General features: G+C 54.2%; 1 protein-coding gene across 5 annotated transcripts; it reads left to right on the forward strand.

Annotated features, from left to right (window-relative positions):
• The first annotated feature begins 706 nt into the window (after positions 1-706).
• On the forward strand, positions 707-9,435 carry Cdk2ap1 (cyclin-dependent kinase 2 associated protein 1). 5 transcript variants are annotated; one of them, NM_001113751.2, is made up of 4 exons: positions 707-1,022; positions 5,053-5,147; positions 6,519-6,645; positions 8,713-9,435. In NM_001113751.2, the coding sequence occupies exons 1-4, from the start codon at positions 968-970 to the stop codon at positions 8,778-8,780; spliced, it is 345 nt and encodes a 114-aa protein (NP_001107223.1). In that variant the 5' UTR covers positions 707-967; the 3' UTR covers positions 8,781-9,435. The 5 variants fall into 5 exon arrangements, with proteins under 5 accessions (NP_001107223.1, XP_063127603.1, XP_008767461.1 ...); XM_063271533.1 differs by lacking the exon at positions 707-1,022 and adding an exon at positions 1,558-1,773 and having other exon boundaries at positions 8,713-9,433; XM_008769239.4 differs by lacking the exon at positions 707-1,022 and adding an exon at positions 1,824-3,449 and having other exon boundaries at positions 8,713-9,433.
• The last annotated feature ends 2,598 nt before the right edge of the window (positions 9,436-12,033 follow it).

The raw sequence follows: 12,033 nt of genomic DNA on the forward strand, positions 1-12,033 counted from the left end.
GAAGGGGGGGTCCAAAAATATGGAGTGCAAACTCCGGGGAGTCGAAACTTTGCCAAGTTCATTCTTGCTTCCTTAGCCTGTAAAACCGTGTCTGGCACACAGTAGGTGCTCCCTTGAAATATGCCGAAGAGTTCGTGTGATAAACGTCATGGAGGCAAGAGAGAATTTTCTGGAGGAGGTGTCTCTCCATCTAGCTTTTGTCAGTCTCAAAGGAGTCTTGGGTTCCCAAAGGGTTAAAAAAAAAAAACCACTTAATCCAGGGAGAGACATGACATTTTTTTTTTTCTCTCCCCGAAATAAATGTCAAGAATGGGTTATTCTAATTCTGGGATAGAGCCAGACGTGGGCATCTGGAATGATTTCCGTGAATTAAAAAAAACCAAACCAAACCAAACCAAACCAAACCAAACCACCCCAATCGCCACCATTTTCTCCAGGTAATTTTCCATCCCTGCCCCCACAGTCAAGAGACATAGGGAAAAAAAAGTACTTCTTCCATCCTCCCTGGCTGTTTAAGAAAGAGGAAGGCGCGGGCCAATGAGCGGCGCGCGGGAGGCCGGGGCGCGGCGGGGGTGTCGCGGGGACCGCAGCCCCCCAAACTTTGGCAAGTTGCGGGCGGCGGCGCAGCGCGGGGCGCGGCCGCGGGAGGAGCCGCCCCTCGACGCCCGCCGCCCCCTCCCGGTCCGGGCCGGGCCCAGCACCGGCTGGGCTCAAAGTTTGCGGCCGCCCCTGCGCCGCGCGCCCGATGTATGGGTGATATACTGCGGCGGCGGCAGGGTGAGGGACGGCCATATTTGCCGGCGCGGCCCGAGCCGGCGACAACAAAAAGTGCGCGGGCTCCCGGCAGGCGCTCGGACGGGTGCGGGGACGTGGGGCCGCCCGGCCCGGGCCTCGGCCTCGGCCTCGCCGCCGCCGCTGCGCTCGCGGCCTGGCCCGGCTCTGCCCGGCGCGCCCGCCGCCCGCGGGGATGTCGTACAAGCCGAACTTGACCGCGCACATGCCCGCCGCCGCCCTCAACGCCGGTGAGTGAGCGCGGGCCGCGCGCGCCGCGCCGCAAGTGCCGCCAAGTTGGGGGCTCGCGCTCCTGGCCGCGGCCCGGGGCTCCGGGAGTCGCGCGGTGCCTCGGGCGGCGAGCTAGCCGAGGATGGCGGTGGCGGTGGCGAGGGGGAGGTGTCCCGGGCCGGGGCAGCGCGGACGCCGCCGCCGCCGCCTCAGCCGCGCCGCCGCCATGATTCCGCTGCCTCAGCCGCGCTGCCAAAGTTCGCGGTGCGCCTGGAGCTCGGCGGGGCAGCGGACCGGACCCGGGTGTGAGCGGCGGAGCGGCCGCGGATGGCGGGGAAGCGAGGGCGCGGGCGGCCGGGCGAGGAAGGCTTTTTCCCCAGCACCCCCCCCTTTTTTCCCCCTTCCCTTCTCTTAGGCTTTTTGGGCGGCTCGGCGAGGGCCCCTGCCGGCGGGAGGCGGGCGGCGCAGGGAGCGAGGCGCGGGGTTCCGAGGGTCGGCGGAGCGGGACAGGCCGGAGCCGGGCCGCGTGCGGGGCGGCGCGAGGGGGCCGGGCCGCCGGGAGCCGAGAGGGAGACCGACCCGAGTCCCTGGCGGCGGCGGGCGGGTGGACAGGGGCGGGGGCCTGGATACGAGAGCGACTCCCGGTTTTCTTCACCCGGCCCTCGGGAGGCCCCTTGGAAGAAGTTGTAGTGCCGGGGCCTCGTGGGCCCTGCGGGCGGCGTGCTGCGGCTCGCCGGTCCCAGGGGTCCCCATCTCAGATCTCCCACGTGGGTACGTGTCCGGAGGGCCTCGCCGCGCGAGCCAAGGGGACCTAGTCTCCCTTCCCCTCCGGGCCTGGGCGCCTCCGGGAAACTCTCGCAAAGTTCTAGGCAGCTTTGGGCTGTGGCTAGGGGCTAGCCCCGCACCCCGAGGGAACCCGGTATAGGGTTGTGAAACTGACTCTCAGAGGTGACCGGCTTTGTGTCCAATTCCAGTACCCCCTCCTCCCAGACATTTGGCTGTGAACACCCCCACCACCCCAAACAGATGCGAAGTAGTGGGGACCAGGTTGGATAAGGTCTTCGGGGGAGGGGAGTTGGAGTCGAAGTTGGTTATGGTCCCTGTGTGTTAAAAATCCCACCTATGTTGGCACTTCCAAGTTGGAGGTCTTGTGTCCAATGTTGATCCCAGAACTCCAGAAACCCTCAAAGGGACCTGGAAAAGCTCTGGACGTGTGTTTAAACTTCTCTGCTCTTTGGGGTTTGGAAAAGGTTGAGATTTAGGGTGTCAGCTTGGGAGAGTTGAAACGATAGCACGTGGGCACAGAGATCCCCCAAGAGCCTGCAGCCACTGTATCATTTCAAATGGTTTCACCCCCATTTGGGTGACAGGATTTGTCGTCAGGATTTTTGCCTCCCAGTCTTCTTGGTCAGTGTTTAGGATGGAAGGGCAGTAGGTTGCGTTGCCAGCCTGAGGGAGACTAGTTTCCCGTGGGTCTCACACTGGGACATTTTGGGGTGTGGGTCACAGTGGCAGGCCGCCCCTGGGACTCTGAAGCCCAGTTCTGGGCTTGCTAGCATCTGTATTCAACTATAGTTCTTTCTCCTGTGGGGAATGCCAGAATGCGTGCCGGGGTCTCCAGGTGTCCGGCATTTTGGTGGGGGGTCCGCCCGCTTGCCGGTATTACTTTGCAGAAAGCCCTTCTCTCCCCTGCCATCTGCATCCAAGATGGACTCTCACAGTGGCTCCTCCGCCTTCCCTGTCATCATCTCTCACGCCCTCCAGGCCTGCCTCCTGCTCACTGAGTTGCCAAGCTGCGGCCTGGCCGGCAGTGGCAGTGGCGGAGTTAGACAAAGCCCCCGCCTTCCCCGCCCGAGAGCCCCCCCCCCAGGGCGCCCCAAGTGGCGGGAAGGCCGCCAGCTCCCCAGGCCCAGGCCGCTCTTTGTCTGGCGTGGGGGCGGGGAGCTGAGCCTGGCCCCAGGAGCTTCCTGGCCTCTGCCAAGCCCTCTCAGCTCTCTGCACACTGCGCTCATTGTCTGAGATGCTCCACACCGGCTGAGCTGACGTGGAACCGCCTCCCTGGCCTCTTTCAGCCCAGGTGCTGGTGTCTTACAGAAGGAGAGGGCATGAGTGGCGGAGGAGCACCCTTCCACCCCGACTCCCCAGGGGGGCAGACATCTTCCTATTAATGAATAGGGTGCTGGCTTTGACACAAAGTCAGGTTCATCTCCACTCCTCCAGGGTGATACCAGGCTTGAGGTCCTCTGCCAGTATGGGGGTACTTCTCATTCCTTCTTTACCCTCAGCCCCTTAAGGGCATTCCCAACGTCATTAATCCTTCTACTGGGGAGCATGGCCTCAAACAAGTGGAGAAACTGAGCCCCGGAAGAGCCTTGACAGGTCCCACCGCCAGGAGTGGCACTGCTGGGACAGACTCCCAAGTCCAGGAGAAAAGATGTGACAGGGAGGTGAGAATGAGTGTAAAGCTGGGGGAAGTGGCCAGTGCACTTTCTACATGGTGCTGGGATCATCTGAAAGCTTCACAGGCTCTGTCATGGCACACCACCCCTTCTCATTTAGCCCCGAGCCTCTTTGAGCCTGGAAAGGGCTTGACAGCCTGTAATGGGAAGGATTCGAATGCACCTGCAGGCCTGTAAGGAGCCGTCTCTGCTGGGGTGGCAAATGGGGTTTGCACAGTTCGGGAGAAGCTAGGGCTGCTCCAGTTGGGTGGCAGGTCCTTAGTATGCTCTGCTCAGGAGCCACATTCATACACGGTGCCTAGACCTGGGTCCACTATACCTTCCAGTGCTGTTTCCGTCCACTCTCGGGCAGAGTTGCCAGCCTGGTGCTTAGCCACTTCTGTGCAGCATGGCTCACCCCGTAGCCAGGCCCTGGGATTCACAGCTCCTCCCAGCTTCAGCAAGCCCAGCTCCTGAACTTACTTCCTCCTGCCCCTCCCCTCGCCCACACCAAGTGAGCAGCTGGTGACTTGGCCAGCCTGGTACCAGCTGTCCATCCCTGGGGCCAAGTCCACAGAGCCGCTGTGTGCGTGAGAGACAGTGTGGCTCTGGGGGCGGTGGTCAGGCAGCTGCCGAAGACTAGGTAAATTCTCCATGGTTACTGCTGTTTGTAATTTGAAGGACATCCTCTACCCGCCTAATGGCCACTTGGTTGCCATTATGGGTCTGCATGCTGCAGCCAGGGGCCTTGTTGCATATCTAGGAGATGACATTCTGTGCTGGGCTCTGGGCTCTGGCTTTGTTCTGACTGCAGCACCTGGATGGTGTCCTCAAGTGCTACGGTCCATCCCTGGGGTCTTAAGCCCCTCTTTTTGGAGTGTAGAGCTGCTGCGCACTAGGGTGTGTGTGTGTGTGTGTGTGTGTGTGTGTGTGTGTGTGTTGGATAGACAGTCAGGAGTTCTGTCTGTCTTGGAGGGGGTGAGGAGCCCAGAGGGGTTGAGGGCTTGTCCAAGGCACAGAGGCTATCCTCCAGAGCCTCGCTTCCTGTGCAGCGCCCCTGTCACATAGGGTTCTGTGCCTTTGTGCCTTTGTGGGTTTTCCTTGATGAGTTTTTCCAGCAGAGGTGGGTGCATAGCAGCACAGAGGTGGCTCTGTGTAAGAAATTCTAGCCCAGGTTAGACCAGCCTTGGTCATTGCCCGTCACAGATGCAGCTTTGGTTCTCAGTGAGTAGGAGCTGGGATAGGGTCAGCAAAAGTTAGACTGGACACAGCTCTCAGTTCCAGTTCTGGTAGTGGTCTCTCTCGGAGTTCTGTGGGTGGGCTGGGGTGGCCTGTCTCTGAAGTACAAGGTGTGTGGAATGGCTGCTCTCTCTGCCCTGTTTACATTCATCTAGATTAGTGTCTGGGCCATGTTCCTTAGAGCTTGAGCTGAGGTCTCTGTGCTGTAAAACAAAAGTTCACAGGTAGGCCTGGGTAGGGGCGTGTGTGTGTGTGTGTGTGTGTGTGTGTGTGTGTGTGTGAGAGAGAGAGAGAGAGAGAGAGAGAGAGAGAGAGAGAGAATGATCTGTTGTACCCTTAGTGACCTCTAACTTCTCCCTCTTCCTTGCTGCAGGGAGTGTCCATTCACCGTCTACTAGCATGGCGACCTCCTCCCAGTATCGCCAGCTGCTGAGTGACTATGGGCCTCCATCGCTAGGCTACACCCAGGTATGCTATTACGGGTGACGGGAGGGTCACATGGGCAGCTGGAACACGAAGGGTATAAAGACCACTGCTGCTGGGGGGATTGAGGGACAAAGGTTCTCCTGTGTTTCCCTAGCCGTGGCTGAGGCTTGCCTCCTATTCTTCCCTTGAGGGGTTACAAGGCAGGGCAGCTGGGACTGCTTCAGGGGTTCATGAGGGTGTGGGGATATAGGAGAGGCCCAGCGACCACCAAGCTGCTTGCGTCATCAGGTCTGTGTCTCTGTGGTTGCTCTGCTTGTTTCTTGGGCAATTAAGCTCCAAACAGAGAAATTGGGGACAGTGTGTTTGTGGCTGGTGGTTATGAGTGTGGTCCCAAGTCAGTTGCTTGCTTTGTTTCTGGTTCTCTCCTTTATGAGACTATGACCCTCTTAGGGACCCAGATCTCTTATTAGTCCATTTTCTTGACACCCCCCCCTCCCCCAGGTCATGGTCAGGAGGCACCTGTACCTTTGGGCGGGATCTGCAGGGGGCATGCTATACCTGGAAAGGTTTCTTGCAACCCTGGTTGCCAACAGGAAGATTCTATGAGCCAAACCCCAGCCAGTGTTCTGGGGTTGCCATGGAGGTCTCTCCCTGGCTAAAGAGGCTGTGCACAACCTCCAGCCATGCCCCGACAGCCTATCCTATCCCAGGAGGAGAAGGAGGCCCGGGCCCGGGAGCGGGATAGGCTGAAGAAGCGAAGGTGGCGGGAGGATGGGCTGAGGCGTAGCTTGGAGCGGCAGCGCAATGCCCTGGCCATGCGGCGCCGGCGCTGGGAGAAGCGAGAGGCCAGGAGGCGGATGTGCCAGGAGGCTGAGCTCCAAGGCCTGGCCTGTAGGCCTGGTGGCGAGGCTTGGGAGTGGAGGCAACAGAGGCGAGAGGAGCAGGCCAAGGCCCTGGACAGGGAGCTGGCCACCATGGTCCAGCTGCGGCAGGAGGAGGAGAGGCTGGACCCAGGGCCCTCCATGATCTGGGTGCTTGCTTGGGCCATAGCCTGGAGATAAAGGCTGGGGAGGATCCTTAGTGACTGCTGAGGCCCTGCAGGGGTGACTTCATCTACATTCATTGTGGACACTTACCCCCAGGAAGCACTCCCTCTTTGTCTCGTGGATCTAGGTGCTTCCTGTGATCTGTCACTTTGACAGTCAGATCTTTATTCCTGTGTGGATGGTAAAGTGGTTTTTCTTGATAGAGTCTGGCATGGGGACCTTTTACTGTACTCTGCAGTTGTACCTATGGGAAGGACATGCTTCAGTTGGGACAGCCCTGGGAGCCTAAGTCTAGGTCACCATTCTTCTACCCATGGGTGGCACCATGGTGGGTCAGTCTGTCCTTACTCTTGTCTTCTGATCCTAGGGAACTGGAAATAGCCAGGTGCCTCAGAGTAAATATGCAGAGCTGCTGGCCATCATTGAAGAGTTGGGGAAAGAGATCAGACCCACGTATGCAGGGAGCAAGAGTGCCATGGAGAGGCTAAAACGAGGTAAGCGAGGCTAGTGGCTGAGTGCTGCCTATCACTGTTGAGGACTTTCTGAAGCCAAGCATCCTGGAAAGACACATGTAGTCTTGGGTGTTTGGGAGGCTGAGGCAGGAGGATGCCTTGAGCCCAGGCAGTAGAGGGGTTTAAGCACTAGGTGGTCAGGGGAAGGTCACTTGATCATGGATTGATACTTCAGAAATGTGTGCTATTGCAGTTGCTAGGGCAACTATAGATTCAGTAGGTGGTTATGGTGGGGGATGGGCTCATGGGGTTTCTGAGAAGGGCATGGGAGTGAGCCCTCCCACTCCTGTGCCTCACTAGAGAAGCTCTACTGGCTTAATAGAATTCTTGGTATCCCTAAGCTGTCCCCTTGTCTGTGCTCCTGTGGGATCACTGTATAGCAGCCATGACTGCAGAGGCTATTGGGTGGTCTTGGGTTCAGGGTTCCTTGGTGTCTGTACTGCCCACTGCTGTCCTGTTTTTTTCTTTTTTTTCGGAGCTGGGGACCGAACCCAGGGCCTTGTGCTTGCTAGGCAAGCGCTCTACCACTGAGCTAAATCCCCAACCCCTGTCCTGTCTTTAGTGCAGCCTGTCTTCTGATCTGGGTAGGGGAGCGTCTTGAGATTTTTTTTTTTTTATATATATATATATTTTTTTTTTTCTAATTGTGGTAAAATATATGTGACATACAATAAACATGTTAAGAACTGAAGGTCATTCATATGATTATATAACCACTATTTATATCCAGAACTTTTATCTTACAAAGTTGAAACTCTGTTCATTAAATGAAACTGCCCCCACCCCCTTGAGATGTTTGAGAGACTGAAAAGGGAGGATGATGTCACAGAAAGCAAGGGATCCAGGGTGTGAGGTGTGGAGGGCGCTGAGCAGCGTGCTGCCTCCTGACAAAGCTGCTGAGGGGCGAGGAGTTGTTTCAGAAGTTGTCACAGGAGCCCTGTAGGGCTCTAGGCTCACTCATGACCAGGAGGGACTTGGTTGATAAAGACATCACGGAATGAACTTGGTGGAGAATGGCGATGTCCTGGATCCTGGGCCCCTGATCAGTGGCAGAAGTCAGATTCCCAGCCATGGCCAAGCGAGCTGAACGGACAGGCTGTAGCTGAGAGCTAATCTTTTTTTTTTTTTTTTTTTTTTTTTTTTTAGTTCTTTTTTTCGGAGCTGGGGACCGAACCCAGGGCCTTGCGCTTCCTAGGCAAGCGCTCTACCACTGAGCTAAATCCCCAACCCCGCTGAGAGCTAATCTTTTTGTGGGTCCTCTGTGAAGAAAGTGACTGAAGCTAGGCTGGGGTGCAAATGGGGACAGGACTGGAGATGGCAACTGGCAGAAAGAGATGGTATCCCTGGTGGCATCGCCACCGCTGCTTCCACAGCAAAAAGAAGTCAGAGAGTCAGAGAGTTCTGGGAACCGCAGGATTGGTTCCACAGGTAGAAATTCTTGGGAAGGTGCTAACCTGACATCTTAGGCAAATTTCCAGCCACCCCAAAAGCTAGTGGATTAATTATAATGGATGTACCAAATAGCCATGCAGGATACATTCTGGGGGAGCTGCTGACCCTTCAAGAATGAGGAAGCGTGGGGCTGGGGATTTAGCTCAGTGGTAGAGCGCTTACCTAGGAAGCGCAAGGCCCTGGGTTCGGTCCCCAGCTCCGAAAAAAAGAACCAAAAAAAAAAAAAAAAAAATGAGGAAGCGTTCATGTCACTCCAGCCAACTGCTGAGCCCATACAATCACGTCACACTAGTGTGAAAAAGTTTGAGGCTGTCCTCAAACTCAGAGCTCCTGGTTCTGCCTTGAGTATGTGGATGCAGTGTGAGCCCTGTGCCTGGGCATTGCACTGTATCTTTTAAAGCGGGGGTAACTATGTTGCTGACTTGAACTTGTTAGGTTCAGATGCTCTTTCTCCATCACAGCCTCCTGACCAGCCCCGCCTTCCTAGGGTTTGGTTGTAGACCCTCCATTCCCCTCCAGAACTGGGACTTCATGGCTGGGGCAGCCCTTCTTCCTGCTCTGCGAATGGGCTGATACCAGTCTCTGCTTCTCTTGCAGGCATCATTCATGCCCGAAGCCTGGTTCGGGAGTGCTTGGCTGAAACGGAACGGAACGCCAGGTCCTAGCCCCTGGCCAGTCTGCAGGCCCATCTCTACCCCATGGAGATGAGAGGCTTTGTTCAAAATGGCAGTAATTTTTCTACCACAGTCATTAAGCTCTGAACCCACACTCAAAAGATTGGGAAGACATTTTGCAGTAACTGACGATGTGCATTTTAAGTAGTTAGGAATGACCCAGCTCTTTTTTCTTTTCAAGCATTTGAAAGATGTTTGTCAAGCCACTTCACAGCAAGCTATTGTTTGTCCCCAAATACCAGTGTCCCCTTTAACCTCCCTTTGGATACATTTTCCATTTGCATCACCCCAGTTGACTTCCTTTCCATGAGCTCACCTGCCTCTGAGGAGTTGAGTGCAGACCACAGCACGTTTGCTTAGTAGCTGGCCTGCCTGTGTACAGTGTAGACCCTGCTTCACGGAGCTTCTCTGCTTAAGCGTTTGCATGACTGAGTGCTTTGAAGTCAATCTTTAAAATGCACAGGTTATAAATACAGAAGAAAGAGCAATCCACCCAACCTACCAAGCACCCTGCAAATGTCCGTCCTGAGACTAGATCTCAGTTCCGTGTTTACTGTGAGCCGATCACAACATCTGGAAGAAAACGACTGAAACGTTGCATCTTTGTATTTATTACTTGATGTAATAAAGCTTATTTTCATTAACACTTTGTGTTAAGCTGTGTGGGATCCTTGGGGCCTTTGTGCTTGCTTTTCTTAAGGGGAGGACAGACAGAGTCTTGCTAATTATAGTGACACTGGCTTTGAACTCAAAATCTCTTGGTTTCCCAAGTGCCGTGGTCACCACTGGAGCTCCTGAGGGAGGGCCTGGACATGTCTGCTAAGGGATTTCCTCTGACCCAGAGGCACCTTAAGTGGTGATACACTAGCACAGCTGGTTTTGAGGTGTGCTTAAATCTCAAGGATGACACGACCCACATTGTGGGTTTAAGTGTGGTGTTTGCCACAGCAGCTGCATGACTGGTTTGGTGAACTGCTGCCATCACAGGTAGGTGGTACTCCAAGGATCTCCGTTCGCTGGGTAGTATGGCTTACTACTGAAACTTGGGAGGCAGAGGCAGGAGGATCACATCCTTGGTGCCACACCAGGACTACATAGTGAGGCATTGCATTTAAAAAATGAGTACTTTTTTTTTTAAAGATTTATTTATTTACTTAATGTATATAAGCACACTGTAGCTGTCTTCAGACACACCCAACCCCATTACAGATGGTTGTGAGCCACCAAGTGGTTGCTGGGATTTGAACTCAGGACCTCTGGGAGAGCAGTCAGTGCTCTTAACCACTGAGCCATCCCTCAGCCCATGAGTACTTTTCTTAATGTGATATGCCCTGGTGCTGAGGAAAGCAAGTTGTGCTGGAAGTACTGTGTTTGCTCTCCACAGTTATGTGTGAGAACTGACCCTGCACTAGGTCCTGCTCTGTGCTGATGAAGATAGGTATCAGTTGTGCAGTCGGTGTTAGGCAAGAAGCACCCAGTCAGTCACAGAGTTCAAAGGCTGGCCGAGGAGGCCTTGGTCTCTGCATGTCCATGGCAGAAAACCAGTGTACCAAAGGGGACAAACTGAAGCTGCTCTTGGCTACAGTTCCAAACTTGCCATCCTGTGGGTTTCTTCTGCCAGCTCAAGAGAGGCCGATGGAGGAAGGACCTAAGCGTCCCAACAAAGGAAGCCCTACTTGAAACGTCCCAGGCCCCACCTCGAGAGACAGGGTCTCACTATAAAGTTCTGGGTATCCTAGAACTTGCTATGTAGACTAGGCAGGCCTTGAACTCACAGAGATAAGGTCTGCCTTTGCCTCCCAACAGCTGGGATTAAAGGCATATGCTACCTGTGGAGTTTTAATAGACAAAGCTGTTAACTGGCTTAAACAAACAAAACACCATCTGTAGCTTTGTGAGGTGGTAGTCAGTGATCCTTGAAATTGGGGAGGCAGAGACAGGAAGATCTCTGGGTTAGCTGGGCTATGTGACATCTTATCTCCAAAACCAAAAAGACTCCGGTCCAGTGAGTAATGATGGAAACATTAGTCAGGCTCTGGGGCCTCATCTCAGAAATCGGCTTGCCCGGAACAGGGAAGGCCGACCTTTTGCCACACGTGACAAGTTCTACTTGCATTGCTGTTGCTGTGATAAAGAACCATGGAAGAGGGGTTGGGGATTTAGCTCAGTGGTAGAGTGCTTGCCTAGGAAGCTCAAGGCCCTGGGTTCGGTCCTCAGCTCCGGGGGGGGGGGGGGGGGGGGAAACCATGGAAGAAAGCAACTCGGGAAAGAAAGTTTTATTTAGCTTACAGTTTTAAGTTATAACTCATTTTGGGGAAGTCAAGGCAGGAACTCAAAAAACAGAATATAAAAGCATCGTTGCTTGTTCTTAGCTAGTGCTCATTGGTCAGGATTCCTGCTTAGGGAATGATGCTGCACACAGTGGCTGTCTTCCTACTTCAGACAGCTCCCACAGACATACCTGCAAGGCAACCTAGGTAAGGTCTCATCCACACTCTTCCCTGCTGACTGTAGGTTGTCTGTGTGACTGTGACTGTTGGAGCTGGTACACACAGCAGGTAACTTTACCATTCCACTGTCACTTTCCCTTTACCAGAAACTTAAGTATAAGCTGGAGTTGAAAGATAATCACTCAATGCTATTGTTTGACTCAACTTGTCATAAAAGGGGGCCTCTCTAATATCAGCACTTTTAAACATTGTCACTTATTTTTGTGTTTGATGAGTGTAGGCACATGGTCACAGTGATGTCAGTGGACAGCTTGGTAGAGTCAGTTCTGACCTTTTACCCGTAGGTGGATTTCGAGGATCAGAACACAGGTCAGACTTTGTGAGAAGGAAAGGCTCTGGCCACTGAATCACTTTGTCAGCCCTATTTCCCACCTTTTTAGAATGACACTGTACTACTAGGTCAGAGGTGCATGCAATCCTAACATTTGGGATGATCAGGATTCCCTACAAACGAAGCCAGACTGGGTTATAGTAGACTTTGTCTAAAAGAAAAACAAACAATACCAGACAAGTTGCATAAGCCTGTATAATCCTAGAATATGGGAGGGAAACAGGAAGATCAGAAATTCAAGATTATCCTTGACTCCATAACAAGCTCAAGGCCAGCCTGGGGCACATGAGATTCTGTCTCAAAAACAAAGAAGTGTAAAAGGGGATATTTTTGTAACCACTGCCAAAATCAAGAACTGTCAGCTGTCTATCAAACAGTGGCAACCCAAACTGGCCACTGCTCT

This window comes from Rattus norvegicus, chromosome 12 (assembly GCF_036323735.1).
Source record: "Rattus norvegicus strain BN/NHsdMcwi chromosome 12, GRCr8, whole genome shotgun sequence".
In the NCBI taxonomy this organism is placed as follows: domain Eukaryota; kingdom Metazoa; phylum Chordata; class Mammalia; order Rodentia; family Muridae; genus Rattus; species Rattus norvegicus.

Bases quoted from the DNA above. Each gene is read 5' to 3' on its own strand.
- Cdk2ap1 (XM_039089595.2), top strand. From the start codon at position 5,789: ATGCCCCGACAGCCTATCCTATCCCAGGAGGAGAAGGAGGCCCGGGCC. The intron at 6,137-6,518 runs GTGCTTGCTTGG...TTCTGATCCTAG, and splicing joins CAGGGCCCTCCATGATCTGG to GGAACTGGAAATAGCCAGGT. The intron at 6,646-8,712 runs GTAAGCGAGGCT...CTTCTCTTGCAG, and splicing joins CATGGAGAGGCTAAAACGAG to GCATCATTCATGCCCGAAGC.